Consider the following 26,514-nt stretch of genomic DNA (forward strand, 5'->3'; position numbering starts at 1 on the left):
TCTGGACGTTGGCAACTGTCATTTTTAAGAGATAAACTTTTCACACTGGTGCAAGTCATCTTCTCCGTTCTGCCGTCATCCTTGTGTGAGGTGCTGTAACATTAAGAGCTGTGTGTGTATATTTGATGGTTTTGTTTGGTGTGTGTGATTTTGTTTGCCGTTAGATTTTTGGCTTCTGCTCAAGGCTTCTGATATTTCTTTCCATCTTTGCAGAACTGTCCTGTAAAATCCTCAAATCTCCCCCAAGTTCAGCTCACTGACTCATTAGCGCAGTGCCACTTGAAAGCGAAGAAGCGAAGGTTTTTGAGTGTTGCTTGTGTTCCTCCCTTTTGGTGATTGTATTAATACGCAGTTGTTCTTCCCGTTTTTTTTTTTTTTTAAAAAGTACCGTCAATGATTCACAAGGCACTGGGCTGGCTTCAGCAGGCATAATTGTCCTATTCCTACATAAACCTTTCTGAAGCATCAATCTCTCCTTGACCGTCTTTATCATGCCAATGTCCACCCAATCACCTATAGCCATGTGACACTGGTGTAGTGACCACAAGGTCTCCACAGTTAACATTTGCCTATATTGTTTTTAGCTACAAGAGTAATTGAATATAAATTCAACTGAGATACTGGCAGACCTGAGGAACGAACCATCCCACCTCATGTCCACCGGATGCAGCTATACTGCATTTTGGTTTTTATGTCTGGTCTTTGTCTTGGTCCAAGTGTCCCCCTGGAAGCATTTAAGAAGTATCTTCACAAAGTGTCTTGAAGCATCTTCAAGTAGTCCCTCACCAGCCATATTTCTGTTAGGAGTCGTTTTCCCGACATTTTTAGCCATGCTAGCAGGTCTGTTGCCTTCATCCAGGCCAAAATATCTCAATAACTGACGGATGGATTGCCTTGAAATTTTATACAGCCATTCACAGTCCCAAGAGGATAAGTACTAATGACTTTGGTGATCCTGTCTTTTCATCTAGCGCTACCAGCAGGTCAAAGTGTTCATGTATTCAGTGAAATATCGTAATGTCGACTTGATGGATTGGCACAAAAGTTTGCACAGACAATAAATCCTAATGGCATTCCTGTAGCCTCAGCTATATGTTTTTTATTAGGTGCTATTTGGCACATCGGCACACTCAGATGCTTAATTAAGATGGTGCCACTTGTGACCATTATACCTGCTAAGTATTAGTATAATAGAATTGTCAGTGCGAGCATGTAAGCTGGTGTTAGTCTTAAAGTCAAAGTACCGCTGCTCACATTCAGCCTCACAGAGCTGCTAGCATGGCTGTGGAGTCGTGTGTTCATTTTAGGCTTCAAGCTGCTCTGGCAAATACAGACCCACCGTTTAACATGGCAGCGCAGGGAAATGAGTGAGAATGGGGGCCAATAGTAAGACAGCCATGACTCAGCCAGAGCACAACGCAGCTGTCTCCGGTGGACACTTGAGGTTGGGGTTGGGACCTTGACTGTGGACAACTGTTACTGAACTTCACCAAACCAAACCAATGCCATCCAGCTGATCTACATGCATCCAATCATGCAAGACTCGGGGGTATTTTTGTATTTTCAAAGCATTTCTAGTCTTCAGAATGACTTGGCTTTTTATTTACCAACTTGGAAAAAAAAACTACCTCAGAGCAGTGTCAGGTGCTAGCTAATATTAGCCCTAATTTATAAAAATGGTAACAAAATCAAAAATTCTTGTGACCAAACCAATAAAAGCCAATATTGTGTAAGAGCACTGTTCTTTCCTTTTAACCTTAATAAATGGAAAACCAAGTAATCATGTATGACTGGTTGGTTGCTTTAGTTGGTTACATCTAAGGGGACCAAATTTTTGTAATTGGGAGTCTCATCGTTTCTTGTTAGTACTTCATTTTTTTAAAAGAAAGTGACGAAAACAATCCAGCACAGTCTCATTCATGTGGTGAAACAAACTGTAATCATGACCGGATCATAAATCGTTAAACGTGCCATCGTCAGTAATTGCTATTCACTATGACAGTGTGTCAGTAGTTCAGCAAACTGTTGGTGATTCTGAGGAATTTTTGTAGGTGTGGGGAAGGTTTGTTGGGAAGATGTATGTACAGCAATAACGTTGGTGTGTGGGCTGTGAATTGTTGGTCAAAGCAACGCTCGATACACATTTTAGACTTTCTGTTAGCAGGACAATACTTCATCTCTATATTTGGAACCAGCTTTTTCTGTTTTTATTTCACCAGAATGTTGAAATATCATGGTTTCATACTGGATAGAGCCACTCCACGTGATCAAATGCCTAAATTTCGTTGCCGTGTTCACCCAGTACTGCAATAAAATCGGGGTGGACGTCCCTGTCTCGTACTCCGTTCATTTCCACTTCCACTCCGATTAGCCAGACTCAACGCCATTTTTGTTAAGATTGTTAAGATGTAGTTTGCATGCGACAATTTACAAAGGGAATATACGCATTTGAACATACTTTACAATGCGTCAGGACATTGTAAACTTCAAAGAAAGGTACCTGAGGTTGTGTGGCAATTAAGTACACTTTGTCGTAATTTAACCGAAACTGAAAACATCCAGCGTGTCTGTAGTCGTTTTTATGTGTGCCTTTTGTCGGATCTCTCTTTTCTCCATCTGCCCCAACACTGGGTTTGTGAGTCCTTTCAACGTAAAAGGTTTGACGAAATCTGCTGCGCCACATAAAAAAAAAAAACAATTTTACCATTTTTAATTATCATGCAACCTTGCGTGTAGATGCTGCATAGAACGATCAGTATTTGTGTTTTGCACTTTCAAAGCAGTCTCAAAAAAAAAAAATTCGCCCACTTGAGGTTGGGCAGAAAGTAAAAAGAAATAACTGACGAGGTATTTTATGCTATCAATAGGAATTATAAGGAATAATATGACTTTGAAGAGCTTTTCTAAAAAGGTTGATATATCTATATATATTCATGAAGTACCTCATAAGCCTGATATATGCTGCATTGACTTTTTTTTCTGTAGTGTACTTCATATTGTCCAATAAAATTTTAATTTTTCCCCTTTTGGGAGGTTTGAATGTCACCACAGGCTGTGCACATGCCACAACCAGTAAATCTGATCGAGTTCTCTTGTAACAGAGGTGTACGTTACACTTGATGGCCAAATGATTATGCGTTATTTATGCAATTTGCGCGCAGATCTCACCAGAATATTTTTTCACTTGCAGCCACGTCACATTTCTGTGCTCTGTCTTTTTGTTTTTCGCGTATTCTCTGTGTCTGTGTAGCCAAAAATATCGGGTTTAGTTGACGAGGAGTCGACGTGCGCCAAGCATTCGGCGAGGCTCCTGTGGTATAACACGACTGTTGACTCAGGTATTGTCGTGAAAGGGCTTTAGGACCCCCCCCTGCCACCGCCACCCCCACCCCACCCCTGCACCTTTGTCTTAAAATAGCCTTAGATCTACACATGAGTTTCCTATTTGGCCTTAAAAGTTTAACAAATTATGCACTACAGTTTTCACAGACTTGACAGAGAGCTCGATTCCCGTTCAGACTCATTTTTGAAGAGTTTGTTGTGTGTCATTGCCATGTTATCTACCTCCTATGAATGTAGGGGCTGTCCTGGAGTTCTAGTCCACTGCAAAACTTTTAGATTTTCTTGCTCATTTAAAGGAAAACAGACAATCATCTGTAGATTCTTTAAAAATATAAAATATATTCCCCTATTCATTCATACATAGAACTGATTCCAGGACACTCCGTTTTCTTGATGTTTTTTTTTTCCCCTCATTGGCCATTTTCATTTTTATACATTGTGCTTTTTTTTTCGTTGTAAGCCATGATGGAGAAGCAAAGTGACCAAAGTCTCTTGGCAAAGGCAGCCCTGCACAGCCGTGTGGATTCAAACCTCCCTTCATTTGTGTCATTTTGAGCTCACTTTTGAGTTGTTGTTTTTTTTTTTTCTTTCTTTCTCTCTCTCCTCTCTTCTCCCTTATTTAAACCACGACATGCCAAAACTGAATTTGCTGTCATTCCTGTTCTGGTGAGGGTCTTTATGTTGCTGATTTAATTTGTTCACATCCACTGCTAAGCTCCTTGTTCTTGTTGTTGTAAAGTTGTAAGCTTTGATTTCTATTTTACATTTCCTTATTTTTGTTAACATTTATGCTTACAGAACACAAGATATGCTGTAAACCCTGTTAGGACATAATGTGAATACGTATCACTTAATATAGTTCACTCTTTGGCTTGACTGTAAGTTGCGTTAATTAATAAAAATGTTTAAAAAGTTTTCCTGTTGTGTGGCGAGCTGATAATTTGATGTTTTATGCTGCGATTGAGCAGTTGTATGATCCATTAATCAGACTGTTTGCACAATAGTCCTTTTTCACAGCGGACATTTTGACTTGTCATAGCAAGAAAAGGCACAGGTTTTAGCGATTAACAATGGCTCTGTTGTGCTCAAGCGTCCCATTAAGCTGTGACAGTGAGTCAGCATGAACAATGCCAGGACCCTGAATTAATAATTCAGCCATTATTAATTTGATTATTTAGACCTGTGCTTTTTCTGTGGTGTGTAAAAAATGTCGCCTGTGAACACATTCAGTTTTCAAATCAAATTTGAAAGGGTTGTTGGCACGTCACTTATGCGGCATAGCTGCTGCGGTTCAGAGACGGCAAGTGAAGCTAAGGTCTAAGAAATGCTGTGTTATACACGTGCACGCTAACTCGGAAAATGGTGATTAAGGAACTTAAGTCTGATACAAATATAAATTACTGAAGATTTTTCCCTTCACAAATCTGAATTAATGATGAAATCTGAAATAATAATGATCTGAATTAATACTTTAGTTCACAGTTGAACTGAAAACACATCAGGAGGGACTTGACTTGTGCTGCCACATTGCATTAATTGAAATGTTGTGGCAATGAAGTGGCCAGATTCAGATAATCTGAGAGCCTCCCTCTGGCATCAAGACACAAATTGAGGCAGAAGTTAAAGCATTTTAAGTATAAGTGACTTGCATTTACGGTCAAAGCAATTTAAAAGCTCAGTTCATCCAAATTACAGATTTCCTCGCTCACCCTTAGTGCTGTTTTTCACAGAAGACACTTGAATATAACAGAATCATCCTCGGTGTCAATAGTAACCCCTTCGTTTTTACTGCTGGGATGTTTGCTGTGAAAAAGGCTCAATAAGAGGAGTGGATTTTTTTTTTTTTTCATTTGTGGTGCTGAGAGCAGCTCGACCTTGCAGAAATAATGTCCTGGTTTCTCTGGATAATCAATAAATATAGACGGCTATCTTCTTGAATGTTAAATAATAAAACATAAGCCTAAACACACAGACATTGCTTAAATAAAATACAGACAAAAAAATATGTAACTCAGGGACAATCTGGCCAAAGAGTAATGAAAAAAAAAAAAAAGGCTATGATCGTCTGATGCTTGGCAGTTTTTCATTCCTTCAGGTCTATTCCAAAGAAGTAGGCAGCTGAGATTTGATACCCAGCCTGCTGTCGGTATTTGCCAGGGATCAGTCTTCCAAGGCAAAAACACGATTTTAAAGACGAAACTATTTTGCGAGGTTTATTCAAGTTTATTTGTCATAACTTTGATAAAAATGTAAAAACAAATGTGTAGACATGAGGTGGATGTGGAAACAGTACAACAGGCAGTAAGGCTGTTCTCTAAGATGTGGCACAGGTTGCCCTCGGGATTTTGAAGAATACCAAAGAAGACACCACATGAAGTCATTTATTAGGGTTTTAAATGTATTTTCCTGAAGTTCAAGACAGGTTTCAGGACAAATTAATGGCATTCTTTGAAATATTTTTGCTTGTTTTGACAAAGAATAACAAAGTTTAAGACAAACAATGGTACTAGTTTTACCCTTTGGCTTTGATAGATGCATTTACCATCCAAAGTCATGTGTTAAATCATACATTTATATTACAGCCTGTAGTTTAAATACCAATCAGATGTAACATTTAGGAATTTCAAACTTTATTTGGAGTATGATTAGGGCTTTGGCATACTGCAACACTGAAAATGAGGATCACGAAGGAGGGAGTGGGTTTGTGCCACATTCACATATATAAAACATTAACAAATTGGCTTACGTAGACAATAAAGATGACGGTCAGTGATAATGTTGATGGTCATATTCCAGACAGAAAGACAGGCTGGTAACAGGATCGTTAAAAACAAAAATCAAAGGATCACGTGCGACAAAACATTCTATAAATCACCACACTGATGAAAATCTAGTGTAAGAACACAAAACTAGACAAAATTAACAGACACAGTGTTTGATCTTGAAAAAGTACATTATAAAGTCGTTTTTCTTTTACATACTGGAGGAATTGTGCACAAACGGGCCTTTTAACCTCCTGATTTCTGCCCAGCTGATCCTGTGGAGGACACTGATGGGGAAATCTTACAGCCGGCTACGTAAAAATCACTAAAGGTTTAAGCCGTATGCACGTGACAATAAAACACAGTTACACATGTTGCTCGGACAAGGTAATGATGTGTGTCACTGACTGTTCAAAGATCTAATCCATCTCCTTTCCTCATCTTCATATTGGAGCTCGGACGGTGATCGTAAATCCTGGATGTCCATGACGAAAGACTGACAAAAATGTGTGAAATCAGGAGGAAACGACTACAAAATAAGACGTGTAACTACAACAATAAATTAATGCAAAAATATGGCCCAAGTAACGTGACCAGATTTTTTTTGTTTCATTCTCACTGGAATTCCACATTGAATAGAAAGATCTTTCATAAAAAGTTATAAAATAAATAAGCACTCTTTCCCTTTGAGTTTTGAGTAGAAAAAAAGTTGCATGGCGTGCAGGCCCAAGAGGAGAGAGAGCAGTTAGAGAAGTATTTTCTTTTTTTTTTTTTTATCACTTAGTATCTCTGCCCTCTTCTCTTCTTTGTCCTTTGTGGTTGGAAACACACACACATGCTGGTGGGTCGGTGCGACTCGCCCACAGTGGTCAGTGGGAGCACCGTAGCCGGTCCTCAGTACACCCAGTTCACCGGGACCCACTGGGGTTCACTGCACAGTTTGTCCACGGAGGCCTGTAACGTCTCGAAGGCCTTGTCCAGGTTGTCGTTGACGATGGTCAGGTCGAAGTAGTGGCTGTACGCCCTCTGGATCCGAGCGCTCTCATCCACCGTCTTCCTCAGGTCCACATCCTGCCGACGCACAAACCACAGGTGAGTGGAAACTTAAGCATATTATAGATGCACGATAGCATAAACATGGCACATGTCAGTGGCCAGGGGAGCAAATAAAGGCTGAATGAATAAATTAGTTGTTGAGTATTGGCTGTGAGTCACTTTCTAGAGGCATTTTGCAGTCCCAGAAGGAAAAACAACAAAAAACCACCAGGTACTATCCAGTATTTTGTCTCAAGAATTCAAAGTGCCACTGCTACTTACACTAGTTTTGATGTACTTGTACTTAACTTGGTCAATTATATAGTACTTTGTACTTGTACTACTAGAAAGATGATGAACATTTTACATAGGAACAGTGTGACGATGGGTTTATGTTGTTATTGATTAAACTACTCCATAATGTATAAACTGGGCTCAACATGAAAATCCATGTTAAAGTATCAGTGACAATGGTCCAATCATATAATAGAACAGAGTAAAATATATGGTAATACTCTGAAAGGGACAAATAAAAGGAAAATTTTACTTTCACTTTCACTTTATGTAAATGTTACTTCTACTCCTGCTAATTTAACTTGAATAAAACTCAGAATGCAGCATGTTTGGTGTGTTATTTCTTTGCTTTAAAGTTGATGCCTCTGAGTGGTTACAACATCGGGGGGTGGATATGAATGTGTGAATGTATAATCAGGCGTTCATCTGTCTGATTTTCTCTTTTTGGTGGCTCAGTGGGTAATGTAAGCATGTCATCATTTTTGTAATGTGCATGGGAGTTGTCAACCCACCGTGAGCTGCTTGGTGGTGATGCCCGCGTCCACCACGGCTTTGTGCATGGCCTTGAGAGTATCAAAATCCGGCGCTGCAATGAACACCACGTAAGGCATGAACTCGGCTGTTTTCAGTACCTTCAGAGCCTGAGGAGAGACACAGTGGGTGACATAACAGCCACTTTAATTTCACTTTAGTCCCTTCTTTATATTCCTGACAGTGTTCTCTGTGAAAGGACTCCTCCAATGTTTAGCCCAGTCTAAAGTCTACAACCCTTTCTAAACCTCCTCTCACCTGTGGGTTGACATCCAGGATGCAGGTGCGTCCTGTGCCCACCACCTCATGGATGGACTCGATCTTGGTGCCGTACAGGTTACCGTCGTACTCGCCGTGCTCCAGGAACCGGCCGGCTTTCACGTCCACTTCCATCTCTGACCTTGTAGTGAAGTGGTAGGAGTTGCCGTCCAGCTCATCGTCACGGGGCCGTCGTGAAGTATCTACAAAAAAACCCTTCAGTTTAATGTTTGATCTGTTCTCTCTGTACCCGAATCTGGAAATACAGACAAAAACCAAGCATGACGTACATGGTATAGTGGTGCCAAAGCGTGTGGGTTGGAGGACCATCAGTCGGTTCTTCAGGCTGCGTCGGCCAACGCCCTGAGCACCAATCAGAACCAGCGTCTTTCTCTGGAATGCTGGCACCTTTGCCACCTCTTCATAGATCTGCAGCTCATGTCTGTCAAACTCTATTTAAACAGAGGCACAATTATTAGTCAGTGACAGAAAAAAATACTAAAGATGCCAGATAAAAAACAGCATAAAAGCATCTTCTGACCTGCATTCTTGGCTGTCAGGTACATCATCTTCTTCTTCTTCTTTCCAGCTATGGTTCCACACAGAATCCCTACAAAAGACCAATTATTTATGCGTTTTTTTTCTGTGCTATTATAGAATTTAGCCAGAAGGAGGCAGACATGGACCATTTTCTGGCTACCCAGGCCTTGTCGCTATAAATCACTTTTTAGTGGTTAAAGCAGGAGAGAAGTGACAGAGGTCTGGCAGCGAACCAGTTCACAGACTTTAGGTCAATCCATCTTTTTCAACATCAGCATTGCTTAAGAAAAAAACAGGAAACACTTGGGTGTTTTTGCTCTAACCAAAACACAATTCACAGTGTTTATTCAAAAGTCAGGCATGAACGCCACTGGGAAACTCGCACGCTAACATACCTGATCCATCAAAGTCTCGAGGAACAAAAGCTTTCCTCTTCTCTTCCAAGAACTGACTGGGTATCAGTCCTGTTGCCCCACCGACCACTTGGCAAGCCTGCAGCACATTGCAGATCAGTTCAAGTCCTGAAATCTTTCCGTTCCTGTGATCTTGAGTCGAACAGTCGAGGGAAATAAAAGAATGAAATCTCACCTGCCACCAGTTGGGATCCTCTCTGTTGACAATCTGAAGGATGTCACCTTTCTTGAAGGCCATCCCTGCCTCTCGACAAGGGATCAGGTTGTCGTTGGCTGGGTTGTAGTCAAAGTATGGTCGTACATACACCTGTGACAAACCAATGTACCGTTTTGAGTCTTTGCAGCAATCAATTCATACTTATTGGGGGTTTTTGTAAGTTTGCCTCTCTTAAATTAAAAAAAAGCCTGTGGTTGAAGCACACACATACATAAAAAACCCTTTAAAAAAAAAAGAAAAGCAAAGAGACGCAAGCTCAGCATGTAGTTTCACACACTGACACACTAACAGTGGCTCACTCACACCCATTACGTTCAGTGTTGCACACTGTGCCCGACACAGCTGGTCACACTGCGCCAACCGTGGAAGCTTTTGCCAGAAAGGCTAAGAGCTCTGGCCAGTGTATTAGATTAAACAAGCAGCCAGAGGAAGCAATAAAACAAGCCAGTAAAATATACTGTGCAGCGCACCCTGAGCCACAGAGCAGGATGTGATTTTGCATTATGTCTCATTCGCTTTTACTGCTTTTTATTCAATTTAAGCCTTACGAGCATTCCAAAGTTTATGTCTGTTTGTGAACGGTGCACAATATCTTTAGTGACCTTTTTTTACTCAGGAGCCATAACTGGTAGAAACAAGTGTGGCGCAAAATATCTAATAATATCATAAATGAAAGTACTTTCTATGTGAGGGAGCATGCAATTACAGGAAGCATGTGTGTGAGTGCGTGTTAGAGAGAGAAACGGCTAGTGTGACCTAGATAGCATGTGGAGTGTTATTAATAGGGCTCCCAGGGTTCACATTCCTGCGCAGGGGATTGTGGGAGGGCCGTAGGACAGAGCACCAGCCCTGTGCCACTGCTCAACATCTGCCAGTCATTACATAAGTGTGCATGCTTGTGTTTACATTATCGTCTCATCTGACGTGCGTGTGTTTACCTGTGGCGGTGCAGGGGCGTCTCGGTAGCTCGGGAGTATTTTCAGGGTGATCCCCCCGCTGCAGTCTTTGAGCATCTCCTGCAGCTCGGTGGGGTTGTTACCGACGTCCTTCCCGTTCACTTCCTTTATAATGTCTCCCACATGGAGCAGACCCTGCCTGTCAATCATGCCGCCGTGAAGGATTCTCGCAATTACCAGGTCGTCTTTCTCCACGCGGAATGTCACGCCCTGAGAGAACGGAGAGAGCAAGATGATGTTCGTCCTCTGCTTCTTGCAGCATGCACGCACAACCCTGTTTCACTCACCTTCACCCACAATCCTGCTGTTCTGACATCAGCTCACACCCTTAATGATTCACTTTATCATGCACTCAACCGCTCCCCTCCAGCAGTATCCACACACACACACACACACCCACACACACACACATACACATGGACACGCTCACACTGTCTTGCTCTGCTCACCAGTGGCTCTCCGGCCTTCTTGCGGATGCCAATCATGCGTACAGCATCGGCCTGCATCAGCGCGCTGTTCACTGCCGCATCATTGGCCATTTCAGTCGGGGGCGGAACTTCATAGCACTTGGAGGCCACCATGTCGTGCGCCTCCAAAAGTGACTTTAAGAAAGAGAGGAGGACAAAGTGAGAGGGAGAGAGTGATGATGGTTAAAGCAACAGTATTTAATTTAAAAGAAGAAAAATCACATTTGTCCTCTTACAAATGAAAAGATTGTCTGTGTGACTGTCTGATTCAGTGCCCTCTGTGGTTTTGCTCCTACAGCCTTACTTGGTCTGGTATGACCAGTATCTTATGGATGCTAATGTTATCTAATGTTATCAAACTTTTATTAGAATGGTAAGTAATGGAACCCAATCTAAGCTCTGCATCACCCTGCTCGCTGTACATTACTATTATTAGCAACACAATTTATACTAAAGAAGTCAACAATTTGACATAAAATATTGATTATAAAATTATTTTATTGCTTCTGATTATCAGAACTATGTCCACAACAACATTCTGCTACACAGAAATAACAGAGCATAGAATGCTACAGTTTGTTTATCATGTGTCTTCTGGAGTTTGGTTTTCCAAAAATGTGAAACAATAAAAACACTAAACCAGGAAGTCCTGGATGTGCCTAAGTTGTGGCTAAAAACAAAAAAAACTAATCATCTAATGGCTCAAATCCCAAATATGGATTACCACCACAATGTAATCAATTAATCACTGGTTTTTCTTTCATCCAAGCCTCTTGAGATGCTAACGGCAGCACTTTAAAATGTCCTTCCAGCTATTAGACAAACTGGTAAAGAAAACAAGTCTGTAAACTCACACAATATGTGATGTAATATCCGAGTCTCTCTCTCTTTTCTTCCCAACCTGTGTCTACCTCCCCCCCTCTTTCTCTCTCTCTCTCTCTCTCTCTGTGTGTCTCTCCCTCAGTAGGTCAAAAGGGTCTTATCCTTCAGCTTACAGCACAGAGGGGCTCTGATTGGTGCAGAGGCTTCACTGGGCTCAGAAGTCTAACTCCCATTGGCCCAGCCTGTGTAAATCCGCTGGCAGGTCTAAGGATAAAGGTTAATGTTCTACCGATGCATGAGGACAGGATACAAAACAGCAGCTCAGCGCTACTGTAACTACAGTTGAAGTTATTTACAGTGTCAATCAGTGGTGTTGGATGCAAAGACATTGCAAAGATATTAGATAAATGTGAGAGTGGTTCAAAATAGTGTCAGCCGGCACCTGTACGTTACTGCCCATACAGAGTTAATATTCAATCCAGTAGCAGGACAATCACATCAAGAAATCCTGTCTGTTTTACCTTTACCTGTGTGTGTGCTAGACTGAGTGTTTGCTCCGGCTCACCTGGAAGTGTGGCTCCTGGAGGATCCTGGACAGCTCGGCCGCGCTGTCGTCTTTAACCTTGAGACCGCTGATGTCGCCCAGGATCTCCGTCACCAGCTCCACATTGTTGTCCTGCACCGCTTCCAGCTTCACTTCCTCCAGCTGCTCGTGAGCCTGGGGGACACGGAGACACTCAGGCGGGATAGATGGATAGGTGCTCTCTGTAACTCTGTCTGTTACATTAGCAATTATTTAGATGTGCGGATGAATGGATGAAACGGACTTTTGTTGTGTAGTAATGATTACTGATGTTATATCGGATTAGATTTGCTGTGGGATTCTATTCTGTTCTCTAAGCACACTGTCTGCCTCGTGTTACAATGGTAAAAGTCTAAGGAGTGTGTTTTTATGTTTAGTCAAATGTCATCTCTGCCAGTATCAGCCCTGCGGGGAGCAGCTGAATGGCCAAAAATGACAACAGCCTGTGGGGCAGGACTGCAGCTGTACTGTCAATGAACTCAGTGCTCACTTCCTACAGACTAGACTTCCTGTAGAAGTGAAGATGGATGTTAGAGCAAATGGTTTGTGTGCAGAGGCACTGCAATACATGCACTGTCAGTAAAAAAAAAAAACAGTAGTGTAAAGCTGCATCGCTCGCTGACAGTGTGTATGCATTTGTGCAATTCCTGTGTGTGCAGATGCACTGAGCACCGTGTTAGTCGAAAGCCTTACTGTACTTCAGCACCTCAGCCACAGCAAGCTAAGCACCGCTGGCAGGTTAGTCTGCTCGCTGCTGCTCACTCTGAGCTATGTATGTGTGCTACCTTAGCCAGGGAGCGTACAATGGGACTTTCCATGATGCCGCGCAGGAAGAGCAGGTCGATGTCTTTGGCGCCCGTGGAGGTGGGAAGCTCACCCAGATTATCCAACACCTGCTGCATGGCTGGATGGAAAGGAGATAAAGATACAGACATACACAGAGAGAGAAAGAGACAGAGAGATAAGAAAGGTTAGCCAGGCGAAAGAATAAACACACATAACAGTGTGAGTACACGCTGAATGTCAGTACCAGCCTCTGTCATGTCACTAACTTACTGCTTAGACATATCATATAAATATTATATAATAATGTTAGAAGTTCCATCTGTAAAACATATGAACTGGCCATGTTTGCAGCCCATTCACTCTTCATGCAAAGATCTGTACACCAGTCACACAGCCGGGCATCCAAAAGTATCAAATTAAAGCCCCATCTGGAGGTACAGTGGTGAGCAAAATGAGCACGACTGCATATGTTCAGTTTGGAAAAAGCTCAAGTCCAGTGATAAACTCAGTCCCCAGGACCCCACGTAGAACTACGTACTGTACAATTTGCATATGCGAAGACAGACAAACAGAGAGAGGGAGAGGTGTGGACGACCAGCTAACGCCCTGATGCCAGGGTCTCAAAGCCCATGTAAGCCCATTTAGGACACTTAAAGCACTGGGAACATGTGTGCAAGTGTGTGTTTCTCTATGTCATTATACCCTTATGTGGGTAGTAATTATGTCCAGTCAGCACTTGTCTACAGCTGATTCTCTCTATGATTATGAGCTTCTTATCATCTTTAACCTTGACTCATTTTCCATGTCAGAAGTCAGGTCGTTCTCTACAACGTCAGTCTGAAATCTAGAAAAAAGCGGCACATACTAAAATGCTGCCTTAAAAAAAAAAAAAAAAAAAAAATCTAAATTATGAATTACTGCTCTTGTTTTTATGGTGTTTGATATCTGTACTTTTAAAATGTCAACTTTCTCTCACAAAAAAGTGACAAATTCACGATATATGCAGTTTCAGATGTTTTACCTGTGATATTAAATGCATCATTTGCAAAATCATGCATTTCACATGCGTTCACATATAATATCTCATGTGTAACAGCACTTCACGTGACAATCTCATGTATCAATATGCATTTATATGGTTTCTGGACACCCCACAGACTGTAAAACCTGGACTATCACATGTCCTCATGTGTGAAAATATGAATTCAACATTGCTTCCTTTGTAAGCGTTGGGTAGCGCTTTCAATCCTAAATGAATGTATTTCTGTATTTTAGACTCATTTCAAATTCTACTTATTCTGGCTTGCAGCACAAAAACTGTCACATCAGTTAAACTAGAGCTTGGCAGTGTCATTTCTTATCATTCATCATTCATTCATTCATCATACATACAAACGTAGCACAGCTGCATGATAAAGAGGGATGAGAGGGAGATTGGTGAAGATAGAGTTTATCTCACAGTGAAGCAGAAACCTTACTGTGGCTTGATAATCAGACAGCACAGACAGACTGCATAAACAGCAGGCTCTATGCAAAAACAAACCTTAAATATTTATGATCCTCTTACAGAAGAACAAAAAGGGGAGGAAGATTAAAACCTACCCTGCACACTATAAAACCTGTATATCCACACAATATATTGATTATATGATGGCACAGAAACACACAATGTAAAACTCAATTCACACAAACAGTATGTGTGAACAGAATATTTAGTTCCTATGGGGACCCCACACTATGTTCCACAAACTAGAATAAACACAAAGTCTGAGAGCAGAGCTGTAATTGCAGTAAACACATCCACGCACACGATCATGTGGAAACCTATAAACTAGCATTACACCACGACTTCAATTGCACTCACTCACATTTAGTCACGGTTCAATCAAATTCAAATCAATCAAATTTACAGCATAATGTGTTTTCCCGATTCTCCAAACTTTCAAAGTAGATTTTAAGTAGAAAGAAAGAAAGATAACTTGCATGTTATCCAATGTGATCTCACTAACATACTTAAAACTCAAAAATACACCAACTAAACACACACCACAGCTGGATACATCTGAGTTTTTGTGTGCTCTGTGTGTTGACCTTTACCCACTTGGTCAGCTCATTGTGTCACTGCGTCCTCGACCACAGGAATGTTTGCCCATCCCAGCCTGTGCTCCCTCCACCTCCACCCCCCCCCCTGCCTCCTCGCCACGTGTACTTGTGTGTACATTACTCAGGCCGACAAGTAACCCTGAGATGCTTCTCTATCCAGTGAGAAATTGGAGATGAACAAAAGCCTCCTACCTAAAGTCTCTATAATCCTATGAATTATGGCATGGATATACAACCACCTACCGGCCTCCTGCTAAGCCTGGCCTGAAGAAGCTGTTAAAGCTAAGAGATTACAGCAGTTACAGTGGGGCGTTCTTCCATCTTCTTCATTCATCTTCATAATGAATCATCCTGCTTACCTGCTCTTAATTCCTCCCTCCGTGGCACTCTGGTTTGTCTGCAGTCTCTCTCGCCATCCGACCACCACCTCTGTATGTACACCTACCAGCACTGTGTGCAGTGAATGCCAATGCAGGAACTACCTGCTGAATAATTCCTAACTCTGTTTCTCAAGAAATGCGACGCAAATCCCTTGAGGAGAGACCTGGCAACCTGTATTATATGTAATGGTATTATTTTTTAGCTCACAGGATATAGATCAGAGGAGCACCTTGACAGGCACAAAGTAACATCACCCTTAGCTAAATATATTCCAGTGTATTTTTTCAGTAGCACAGGATCAGGAGTGAACCCCCTCTAGGGAATATGGGCAACTCTCAACGCCAGCAGTGATTCCAACCAGGGGTATTTCTGCAGTAACTTGGCGGTACGTGGAAAGACTGTAGACCACCTAAACTTATATGAGAATATAGAAATAAAAAAATAAATATATGTTTAGTCAGCTGTAACACCTGAACACCGCTTGCCGCAATAGAGAATACATTGAAAACTGGCTAGTTAGCAAGGGAGCGGAGAGGCCTCAATAGCTAACTGGAAGTAATGTAAAGTAAACCTATATGGTTTAAAAAGAATAGTAAAAGTAATGCATAATTAGTTTGAATATTTAGCTAAAAGTAATAGATAAGTCGCTTAAAATTGTTGGCTAAAACTTTAAGTCATGGATGAATAAATATGGCTGAAATGTCCAGCTTTTCCCACTACCAGGGGAAACTTGACCAAATCAACCTTAACACTGATGATTCAATCATATGAAAACATTATTGTTTTATATCATTAACGGTATTAAATAACATCTACAATTTTAAATTAACTGAGCACTTCCGGTGCATGGCGATGAAGGCGTACTTAAGTTCATCTGAGAGGACCGTGGGGATACATCAGACAATAAAGGTCGGGAACGCCTGCTCTAAAGGATCATCAAACAGAAGAAAATCTGACAATCACGTCTCTCTGGAGGAGTTATCTGACAAACAATCATGCCTTCTGGTTATTCATTTGTCAAAGAGGCCTTCCACCAGTCCCTCCGACTCAAATTTTAAAACAAATATCAGACTACAGTTTCTGTTCATCTAAATATGCGATACCCCACCTCTTCCTCCTCCTTTCCTCACCTCCAGACGTATCTGGCTCCTGGGTGGACTGCACGGCCGGGGGCCCCTCCACGCCAGGCTGTCCCGGGGGCGTCATCTCCTCCTTCTCCCGTACCCCATTGGGACAGGCATCCTCCATAGCTGTGACCATCGCCAAGCTTCTTCCTCCCTGCTGCCACAAGTATGCTAAGACTAACCACTAGTAAACCACCAGCAGTTCTGTAACTATGTCTTCTGTCCTCCAATCGTCTTGTCTGGCACTGCTGACCCGCTAAACTCCCAAAAACAGAGAGAGAGAGAGAGAAATACAATACAGAGGAGAACGAGAGGTAGGATTGAGGATAGAGAATGGGAGAAGCAAAGAGACACAAAGAGAGCTACAATAGAGTGGGATTAAGATCAGGGGATATTAAGAGACGAGGAGGGAAAGAGGAGCAGAGAGGAGGAGGAAAGATGAGGGGGGAGAAATTTAACAAGGGAAGAGGCTGATGTGAAGATAAAGTTCAGACAGACAGGCATGAAAAGAGACAGAGAGAGGTAGAAAGCTGGACCGCATTCGCAGATGTGGACATGCGTTCAATGCTTGTCAGTCCTCTCCCTCCACTCTGGCTTTAATACCTTCCCTTCCTAACCCCCCCCCCTCCTCCCACCTCGACCCCTCTGTTGATAACACACATGCACATACACACACACATAATCCCACAATCCACTCCTGCTGTTGTGGGCTTGCTTGAGTACCCCTCCTCTTGTTTCCCCCGACCCCACCCAAAGTTGAGATGCCCCCCTTGTCTAGACAGAGGCACACACACACACACACACACACACACACATACACACCACTTGAATGTGTCATTATGTAAGTAATCTTACATAAGTAAGTGTTACTGAAGGGGGCCTGACCCTACATTCCCATTCTTCTCCTCCTCCCTTCTCTCATTCACACAGCTCAAGGTTTGGACACCCCGCTGCAGCAATGTGCAGAAAGTCACAGCGTGTGCAGATTGTGCTCGTACGTATTCCCTCAGCAGTCGTCCACCTCCTTAAAGCAGCATGTGTCAGCCTAATGGGAGCTTTTTCTCTCTCTCTTTGTTTCTCTCTCCCTCTCATTTTCTCTTAGGTCTCACTTTCTACTTAAATGAATGTGCCCTCACCACCTTACTTCTCACTAAATCAGTAGACATGAGGTGGATTATGCACATTTTGGGACTTCAATTTAAGCTGCTTCACGTCTGAGCTTAAACAGTTTTTGGGCAAAGTACTGGAAGCAATATTTTCTTAGTAGGTTTATATATAAACGAGAGGGAGAGAGAGAGAGAGAGAGATTGGAACTTAACGGCAACAGCAGTCTGCAGCCATGCTAGCAGCCCTGTGGGGCTGCAGCTACTCATGCTGTCAGCATGCTAACATGCTCATGATGACTATGCTAACCTGCTAATGTTTGGCACGTATAACATTTGCCATCCATGTTGCATGCTAATGTTTCTACCATACAGCTGAAGCTGATGGGAGATTTTGCAGGTATTGACCTGTGGATGGCAGTAGATGAAAAGTCAGAGGATAACCAAAGTTATTATAATTCATCCTGTGGGGACTATGAATGTCTGAATCAAACTTTGTGCCAATCTGTCAAGTAGATGTTGAGATCACTCACTGGATACAAAGTCAGGGGGTCACCAGGATTCATCCTCTGGGGACAATGAATGACTGTACAATCAAAGCCATGGGCTGACTGACCAAAGGATCAGCACTGCCTTCCCTAGAGCTGCTCTGCTAGCATGGCTAAAAACCATTAAGCAACTGCAGACATGACTGCTCTAGCTACAATACAACGTGCATCAGATTACATATCAAGGCTGTTAAGATGCTGAGGAAAATCAAAAGAGACGGCTAATACATCCCGGTGTTAAGAGTCACCTGAAACAGGCTCCTCCCATCCAGCATCCACCAAGCCCCTCCCACGGCGACACAGCTGTGCAAGGAGCAGGTCTGTAGGCTTTAATCCGCCCCGCCTCTCCCTCCACCCAAGTCAAACCCTCCCCCAGTGCGGGACATGCGATTTTAATCTGGCCACGAAAGCACGGGATTACAGAATCTCTCTCCTTCTCTCACCATATCGAGAATTCAAACACGTCTACACGGCTAACACAGTGATGCAGAGCGGTTTGCTCAAATGGCCTTCAGCATTATTGCATGTGACTCAAGTGTGAGAGGAAGCAACAGATTTTCCTTCACAGTTCACAGTTTGTTGTTCGCACATCCACTTCCACTTTAAAGAGGAAAGAGATGAGAGACGATTTCACGCAGAGTGAGACTCTGGCACGACAGCTGTGTGAGCTAAGTGCTTTGTTTCCTCCAAAACAACACATCATGGGAAGTCAACAGTTTTTAAGAAAATAACTAACCACCGCGGTCCAAGTCTCTAATGAGTAAAATGAGATTGTGCTGTGTTTTTATTAACTGGTTAATTATTTAGCAATAAGCCAATTTCTGTGTGTTACCAGCGCTGAGAGAATGCACACTGCTATTTTAAAACATATAATGATACCCAACAATGGCCAATAATGTAACAGCGGTGCCGTCTGCCAGTTGTAGTCAGGTTCAATTCATAGGCCGTAACTAAATGCATACAAATCAAACGATCTTTGTTATATAAAAAGGTAGATTTACACTGATATTAACGTGGCCATTAAAAAGCATTATCACCCATTCAATCCACATGGACGTGTGAACACACAGAAAAAGCAGCTGCTTCCCTTACTTCCTCATAAGATAGCTTTTTGAAGAGAAAATTGTTTTTTACATGATGACATGTCTTTGAAGCAGGGATGTCACAACACATCCCTGCTTCAAAGACACCTGTCATCATGTACAAAACTCTTTCCTCGACATCTCCAGTGTGTCAGTACTGAGGAAGAGGTGGGGAGGAAGTTGTGTTTACCTCTGCCAGTCGGTGTAGCCCAACCCAAATCCTACTGGCTGCTCATCAGTCAAATGTGAAGACCTAGACACATAGAGAGAGAGAGAGAGAGAGAGAGAGAGATTTTAGGAGACTTGTCCTTTTGAGACAAGATATCCGGTCCCACTTGCATTCCTGCACCCCAGTTTTCATCATTCCTCTTACACACCCACACACTCGAGCATTCAGATGCTTATCCCTACACACTCAATGTCTCCTTTTTCCTAGTGGATTATCCGTTTCATCTATCTATGTCATTCCCGTCTCTTGCAAGATAGCAGTCTCTTCTGCAGACCGGGGCCGTTGTTCATTCAGAGCGATGCACAGAGTCATCCAGGACTATTCATTGTCCTCAGCTATTCAAGGAGGCCTGCATCATCAGCTGGCACCGTGCCGTCACCGTAGTAAATGGCCACTATTCTCTGAAAGTTATGACAAAGCACTGCGCAGCATTCATTCCCAGAGAGACTCTCCTCTCACTTTCACTTGCAAACACATGCATACACACCTTCTGTATGTGTACCATGAAGACCTCTACATTCAGTATTATTGAATTCATTGAAATGAACATTTTCCCTATAGGCTGTTTTTCCAATCACTTCCTTATAAGATTATTCAAAAAATTGTTTAAAATTTGGGATAAGATTATCTCAAGATCTATGTGGAATGGTAAGAAAGTTGAAGACCGTCTACTTCAACAATAAAGTTATTGCAAGAGTCAATAGATCCAGAGTATTTGGTCTGATCTAAATAAAAAGGTACAAATTAGAAAGGAGAGTGCTTTGCTGGTTTGCATATGATAATAGATTTAAACAAAGTTTGACTGACCAAAACTGCAGAAACTGGAAGACAAAGGGGATCACAGCTATATCTACAATAACTAGAAACTAGAAAATTAGTGCTTTTTATGTATTTACTCATGAAGGCAGATTCTATAAAAGGTATATAGTTTAAGAAAAAAAACAACATTATCTGTCAAATAGAACCACAAATGCTGGCAGCACTAAACCCATTCATTCTACTCTGAACGGCCATTGTGACATGGCCCATTAGAAAATGCAAGCCAGCAAAAAAAAACAATGAAATGGTGTGATTACACATAAGAAATGCCTGCAATCATCCACAGAACAATAGATGATCAGTCTTTCACGCTTCATTTTGTTCAGCCTCTTTCTCTTTTCCCCCCATTTCCCCCAAGGACAAGAAGTACGATGTGCTGGCTGGAAAGACCGTGCTATGAAAATCACAGTTTCTAAAAAAGCATCTGCTAAATGTCCAACAATTCTGAATATTTCTCTTTGCTTGTGTACTTTCTCAGACACACGAGAGGGGATCACACTGTCCGCTTAACCTTTGACCTTAAGCTCCTCCCAAGTCTGGCTCTTATATGCTTTGACTAGAAACGATCACAACAGTTTCTAAAAGTGCCAAAACATGTACAAAGAGACAACAACACCTTAGAGGGGGTTGACGCATCACTTGTTACTATTTCTTTTCCTTTACTGGTGTCTTCTCACCCATCACGCTAGAGCTAACTGGTCCTTGACTGTGCGAGACCAAGATGAGAGAGAGCGGGAGGTCGAATCATTACGCAACACAGATTACAATCAGGCTCGCCACGCTCATTGGAAGTGAAAGATATCCCTTGGAGGAATGTTAATGGAGGTAAAGCCACCGCTGCAATTCCTCACCAAATCATTCGCATCACAGAGCAGGAGGCAAAAATCAAAGGTCCGAACAGGGAGGGAGGAGCAACATAGGGGAGGCGAAACTCTAAGCAGAAAAAGAGGGGAAGGGTCACAACTTGATTTTTAGAAGGATGCATAAAAACGGGCAGAGGGAGCGGGAGAATTTCAGAGGAGTCAGATTCAGAGCGAGAGAATAAGGACTAGATAAAAGGCACATTAGAAGTCATGAAGGAGAGAAGAAAGATAGAAGAATCCTTAGAGATTAGGTAGACTTGTGGGAAAAGCTTCTTGAGTCCTCTCATGGAACAGATGAGGGAGTCCTGAAAGAGAAAAGGGGGGTGGCGGGTCTTTCGAGTACAAACGCCTTTGTGATATGTCTCTAAAAACTGCCAGGTAACTGTGGTTCCTTTGTGATTGTACCAAATGAAAATCATCTTGTATCTGAATGTCTGTGAGTGAGAATTTGAATAGATGTGGAGAGTTTGGGTATTTGCATGTAGGCTCAGGACTCCCCCGATGTCCATTTATCAACATCACCATCCGCTCCTCTTTCCTCCTCTCGGGACAGAGGGAAAACCACCGGATGTGGTAAGTTACGATCCCGGCAGCCATTGGCTGGTGAGGCAGAAAGGACGAGTCGACAGAAGCCCTCTGAGTGCCCCCCGGTTGCCAAGCACTCAGATGATGGACAGCTCGTGGAAGGGGGATTATGGAGGGATCATGAGGGTTTGTTTTTGTACAAAACATCATTGCTGTCTCACACATGTAAGTGTGTGTATGTGTGTGCATATGAATGCTATTAAAAGCACACACGCACACACACACATCAGCAGGCTGTGTGGTTTTAATTCCCCCAGTTTTAGTCACGCCAGCAGGAAATCTCACTCTACCTCCGGCTCGACGTCTCAGTGTGCGCATTTTGTGAATTAATAGTCTCGCACGGAGTACAGTGCTACATCCTTCGCGGTCAGGAAATACAAATACACGTACAGAGTCAAGCCCATAAGGCATCCATCCTGGAGAAACCATTCAACCCATGTCTATACATCCTCTGCCTGACAAAAACTTACTCTCTGCCCTCCTGCGCGCCACAGAGCCGGGAGCACGGGGCTCTCAAGAGCAGCTGTCACTCTCAGTTCCTTTCAGTGACTTAAGAATCACAAAAGAGACCAGTGAGCTCTGCCCTGCCTGGGAGTCGAGGTGTCACTCCATTGGCTGGCTTCAAGGGCAGCAAAGAGCAATGAGTAAACTCTCCTGAGCACTGAGCTGCAGCGCTCCCGCTCTATGGTGCCCGTATGGTAGTGAGTGCTAGAGGGGCACAAGATGTTCAAAGAAGAAGCGTGTATGTGTGGATTTACATGTGTGTAATGACTGGATAGTCATACAAAAACCCCTCCCCATAAGCAACCACATCCACTCCTGGCTAGCACTCATCGCTCTCTGCCTCCAGACAAACCCTATGTAGGTCACTCCATGTGTTTACACAGCCGCTCAATAAGAGGATTACACTTCTACCCCCAAGATGGCCATCTTAGCAGATCAATATCTGCAGAATATTCACCATAACCATGTTTTTAACCAGTCATCGCTGTTATCACTGCTGCTGATGCTGCTGCTGATGCTGCTGTCTATAGAAAGTTGATGAAATCAGCTCAGTTTCTCCAAATCTACTGCAAATGAGGGGAGAGTGTAGCTTTCTGCTGATTCATGCTTACTTTTTACTCTTCACCTGACACTGCAATCTAAATTACCACCGTTTAACACAAACACATCAGTTGTTGCATCACTGCACTTTCCCCAGCATCACCAAAAAAATGACCTCACTCTCCTCCTCACTGATGCTCCAGCTGGTGGGATGTCTGCGCTTTGCCACACAGCTTGGGATGATATAATTACGCGGCCGTCCGCAGCTCGTCGAAGCCCTTCGGCACTGAACGTGCAGCGATCATAATAATGAGCACCCTGCGAGATAATCTAACCCGCCACATGGCCGAGCCTGCTTCGTCTCAGTCTCTCTCCCCTCCCAGCCTCCTGTTACTCATCATTAGTATTAAGGTAAAGACAGGGGAGGGAGTGGGGGGAGGGCTGAGTGATGCAACAGCACTTAACAACTGCAAAGTTTAAGAAAAAAAAAAGAGGAAAATTGATGTGTGATGCTGGATGGTGAAAATGTGAGGCGAGGACGGAGAAGGAGGAAGAGAGAGATAAGGAAAAGAAATTAGTCTCAAATGAGTTCACCCACTGTGTTTGCCTCGGTTCATCTCGGCATATCTTTGAATATTGGCAAGAACTACAAACATGTGCATCTCCCTCATGGAATGGAGCTATACTGCAGCATCGCTTTCAACAGCAGAAAATATGCTGCTCATTTTGTCGGCTTGTCCCATCGTCTGTGGTGTTTCACCACAGGCTTCACGTTTCTGTCTTTTATTTACGTGACGAAAGACAAACCAAAGTGTCTGATGCTACGTGGATAATTGTATTGTTTATCTGCACTGATATGCCCCTTTAAGGCCTTGGTGATGGATGAAATCTGGTCCAGCAGCATTATCGGCTCAAGCACAAACAGCAAGACATTTGACTTCACTTGCCCGGTGGCCATTCCTGCACAAACTTCATTCCAAAATAATGTTGCTCTGTGTATGTCTTTCTCTGTCATTCAATTTCAGTGCATTTTATTCAGAGAGACGGAATCGACTCATGATAGCTGTTTTGGGGTCAGTTATGTGTTAACTGTAGGGAGGTGCAGCCTAATGCAGGGCAGGGAAGGTTGATTGTAGGTGTGTAGATAACAGCCCTCTGATATATGTGTTGTTCATAGCTGGGAGGTTTGAGTCACTCCTGTGTGCGTGTGTGTGTGTGTGTGTGTGTGTGTGTGTGTGTGTGTCTCCCTCTTGCACCATCTCTCCCATAGCTGCGTATTAATAATGGAGAAGTAGAAGCCTCTGAGCGTTGGGGTTTTGTCTCTGAATGACTCACTGACATCTTTCATACATTCCAACATAGGGAGAACATGTTTATCTGGAAATTTGTGCTTTCCTCTGCCCTGCTGCCAGGAAGGAATATGCATATCAGGGCACAGACACCATACTCTGTGCCTTATTCCACCCACTTTAGAAGAACAATACAGGTCATCCTGGATCCTGACTCGAAAGCTTTACTGGATATCCCTGTCTGGGGACTGTAGATTTACTCTAATGCACTAAACTGTCTTGGTCTCCTTCCCTTCCTCAGTTTGTTCCTCCTATTAGATTCAACAAATCTGATTAGGGATTATTATAAGATTGAAAGGAAGAGAGATAGAACCATAAACTCTAGTTTAGATGCAACAAGATCCAGGCTGCCCCTCTCAGTGGTCTCATGGTCCATTTAGCCCCTCCCAGGAAGGATCCCCAAGTTGCGTATGTGCATGGGCTTCCCCCATCAGTGTATGAGCCTAAACAGCTTACAAACCCTGCCAAGTGACCCCGTGCTCCCCTGAGCAAGGAAGTCCCATGATTCATTGAGAGCTGCAGCCTGTTGTGATAGGTAGGGAGGGTTATGTTTCGATTAAGTGCTCACATAAAGTAGTTTTGACATCGTGTTAGTGCATTATCATTAGTTGGTGCACTCATACATCTCAGTGGAGGACAAAAAAATGTAAATCAATAGGACCGTCTGGCTGCGCCTCCGGTCGGCCAGCCTGTGCCAAGCCACGGCTCCCCTCTCCATTTTCAATGAGCATCAGTACTTAAAAAAGCTTTGTTGAGATTTGTTGTGAAAGTTTCCCTGGACAGCAGAACAGGAGACAGTGCTGTACCTGTGTATGACTCGACGTTACAGGAAAAGCGCACCAAATGTCTGAGTGTCCTCTCTCAAGCCCACCACCCTTTGCTGGTGGATGTTGCAGTCTATCAATTCGGGACGGTGGCGAGCTCCAACCTCCCCATCCTGTCGGCACTATTACCTGCGGCTCTCCCCTCACGTCTTCCCCAGTCACGGATCGACGCCGCGGTTCTGACGCATGGCCACATCCGTGCGCTCGAACCGTGCGCCGGATCCGTGCCAAACGCTTGCGCCGTTTTGACTGACCAGACCAGATCAGACAACTGTACGTTCACACCGATCTCGTCACACGTGCGGCCATTTTTTGTTACCCATCCCAGCCATTGTGGCGTGCGCACACTTACGACTACAACCCATCCGCCGTATCCTCCCCCATGATACGCAGGAAAAGGGGGGGGGGGAGACGCGTCCGAGTCCACCATGGACACCGAACGCAGGCTGATACCAGTCTGAATAAAGCTGTTCTCACGGCAGAGCGGGCTCTACAAGGGGGCAAACCCTTCTGTCAAACTCTACTGCACCTCAAACACGGCAAAGTGTCTTTGTCTCCCGCTGGGGGTGAATGAATTCACTATCCTCGCACCACAGATACGATCACGAGCCGCGACTTACCTGTGAATCGTGCGTGTGACTTCGCGGTCCGTCCCGGTTGGACATCCAGGCCCCCCCTCAGCTGTCCGTCCTGGTCCCGCAGCAGACTACCAGAGATCACAACGCCAATCAAACACACACGCCCCGCCCCCCGCCCCCAACGTCACTCAGCACCCACCAATGGGAGCGGAGGAACCACCCTCACTAAGTGGGTGCATTGTAGCGTGTAGTATTTTCTCCATCACAATGTCACACACTTGTCCATTCACATAAATACAGTTTAGCATATTTCCAAATATGAACATTAAAGTTGGCTACAACAACAAAGTTCTTACTTAAAACGCTGTATTTTTATAGTCTATGAAGCTATTTGAAGAGGCTGCTAACACTAAAGCAAAGGCCTGTTTTAAAAAGTGTAATATTGAGAACAAACACGAAGAGAGTTATGAAGTACAAAATAACACACATAAACGTGATAGTTAATTATTATGTTAAAATACCGTAAATATACATTAGCCAGCTGGTGTGGCGGCTAACAGAGGTCTTTAATGACTCAAATCAGTGTTCCCAGCCAGTTATTAGGTCCCACGGTGGCCTACACACTCCCACTTCATGTTTCATCTACTTTGTCCTCTACACAGAGAGGCAGGGATATTTCAAAATACTCAGCTCATGGTTCAGTGTCGGTAAAAGAACTGGTGTTACAGGTTTACTGGTGTTATGAAAAGGTTCCACACACTTCGGGTAAAGTGTTGCCTCCACGTTATGAATACCAAGTACTGCCCTCTGAGTGTTTCGGTGCTCTGGTTATCTGGTTTCCACTGCAGACTGTGTGTCTGCTGTGCCTCCTAACTG

At 43.3% G+C, this 26,514-nt stretch overlaps 1 protein-coding gene across 3 annotated transcripts; it reads right to left on the bottom strand.

Moving 5' to 3' along the window:
• Positions 1–5,559: 5,559 nt before the first annotated feature.
• Positions 5,560–25,747, bottom strand: pals2b (protein associated with LIN7 2, MAGUK p55 family member b). 3 transcript variants are annotated; one of them, XM_070846139.1, is made up of 14 exons: positions 25,681–25,747; positions 19,538–19,600; positions 16,621–16,870; positions 13,006–13,124; positions 12,203–12,355; positions 10,798–10,950; positions 10,331–10,558; positions 9,351–9,482; positions 9,158–9,254; positions 8,764–8,832; positions 8,513–8,674; positions 8,223–8,425; positions 7,946–8,074; positions 5,560–7,175 (listed from the first exon to the last, which is right to left on the bottom strand). In XM_070846139.1, exons 3-14 carry the CDS (start codon positions 16,748–16,750, stop codon positions 6,999–7,001), a joined length of 1,752 nt encoding a protein of 583 aa, XP_070702240.1. In that variant the 5' UTR covers positions 16,751–16,870; positions 19,538–19,600; positions 25,681–25,747; the 3' UTR covers positions 5,560–6,998. The 3 variants fall into 3 exon arrangements, with proteins under 3 accessions (XP_070702240.1, XP_070702242.1, XP_070702241.1); XM_070846141.1 differs by lacking the exon at positions 16,621–16,870; XM_070846140.1 differs by lacking the exons at positions 16,621–16,870; positions 19,538–19,600; positions 25,681–25,747 and having other exon boundaries at positions 13,006–13,155.
• Between the last annotated feature and the right edge of the window lie 767 nt (positions 25,748–26,514).

Source organism: Pempheris klunzingeri, chromosome 16, assembly GCF_042242105.1.
Source record: "Pempheris klunzingeri isolate RE-2024b chromosome 16, fPemKlu1.hap1, whole genome shotgun sequence".
NCBI lineage: Eukaryota > Metazoa > Chordata > Actinopteri > Acropomatiformes > Pempheridae > Pempheris > Pempheris klunzingeri.

What these genes read in the sequence shown, in the direction of transcription:
- pals2b (XM_070846139.1), bottom strand. Translation starts at nt 16,750, where the DNA reads ATGGTCACAGCTATGGAGGATGCCTGTCCCAATGGGGTACGGGAGAAG. An exon ending in ACGCCCCTGCACCGCCACAG is followed by an intron (nt 9,483 to 10,330) that starts GTAAACACACGC and finishes GGTTTGTCACAG; the next exon opens with GTGTATGTACGACCATACTT. An exon ending in TCCTGGATGTCAACCCACAG is followed by an intron (nt 8,075 to 8,222) that starts GTGAGAGGAGGT and finishes GTCTCTCCTCAG; the next exon opens with GCTCTGAAGGTACTGAAAAC.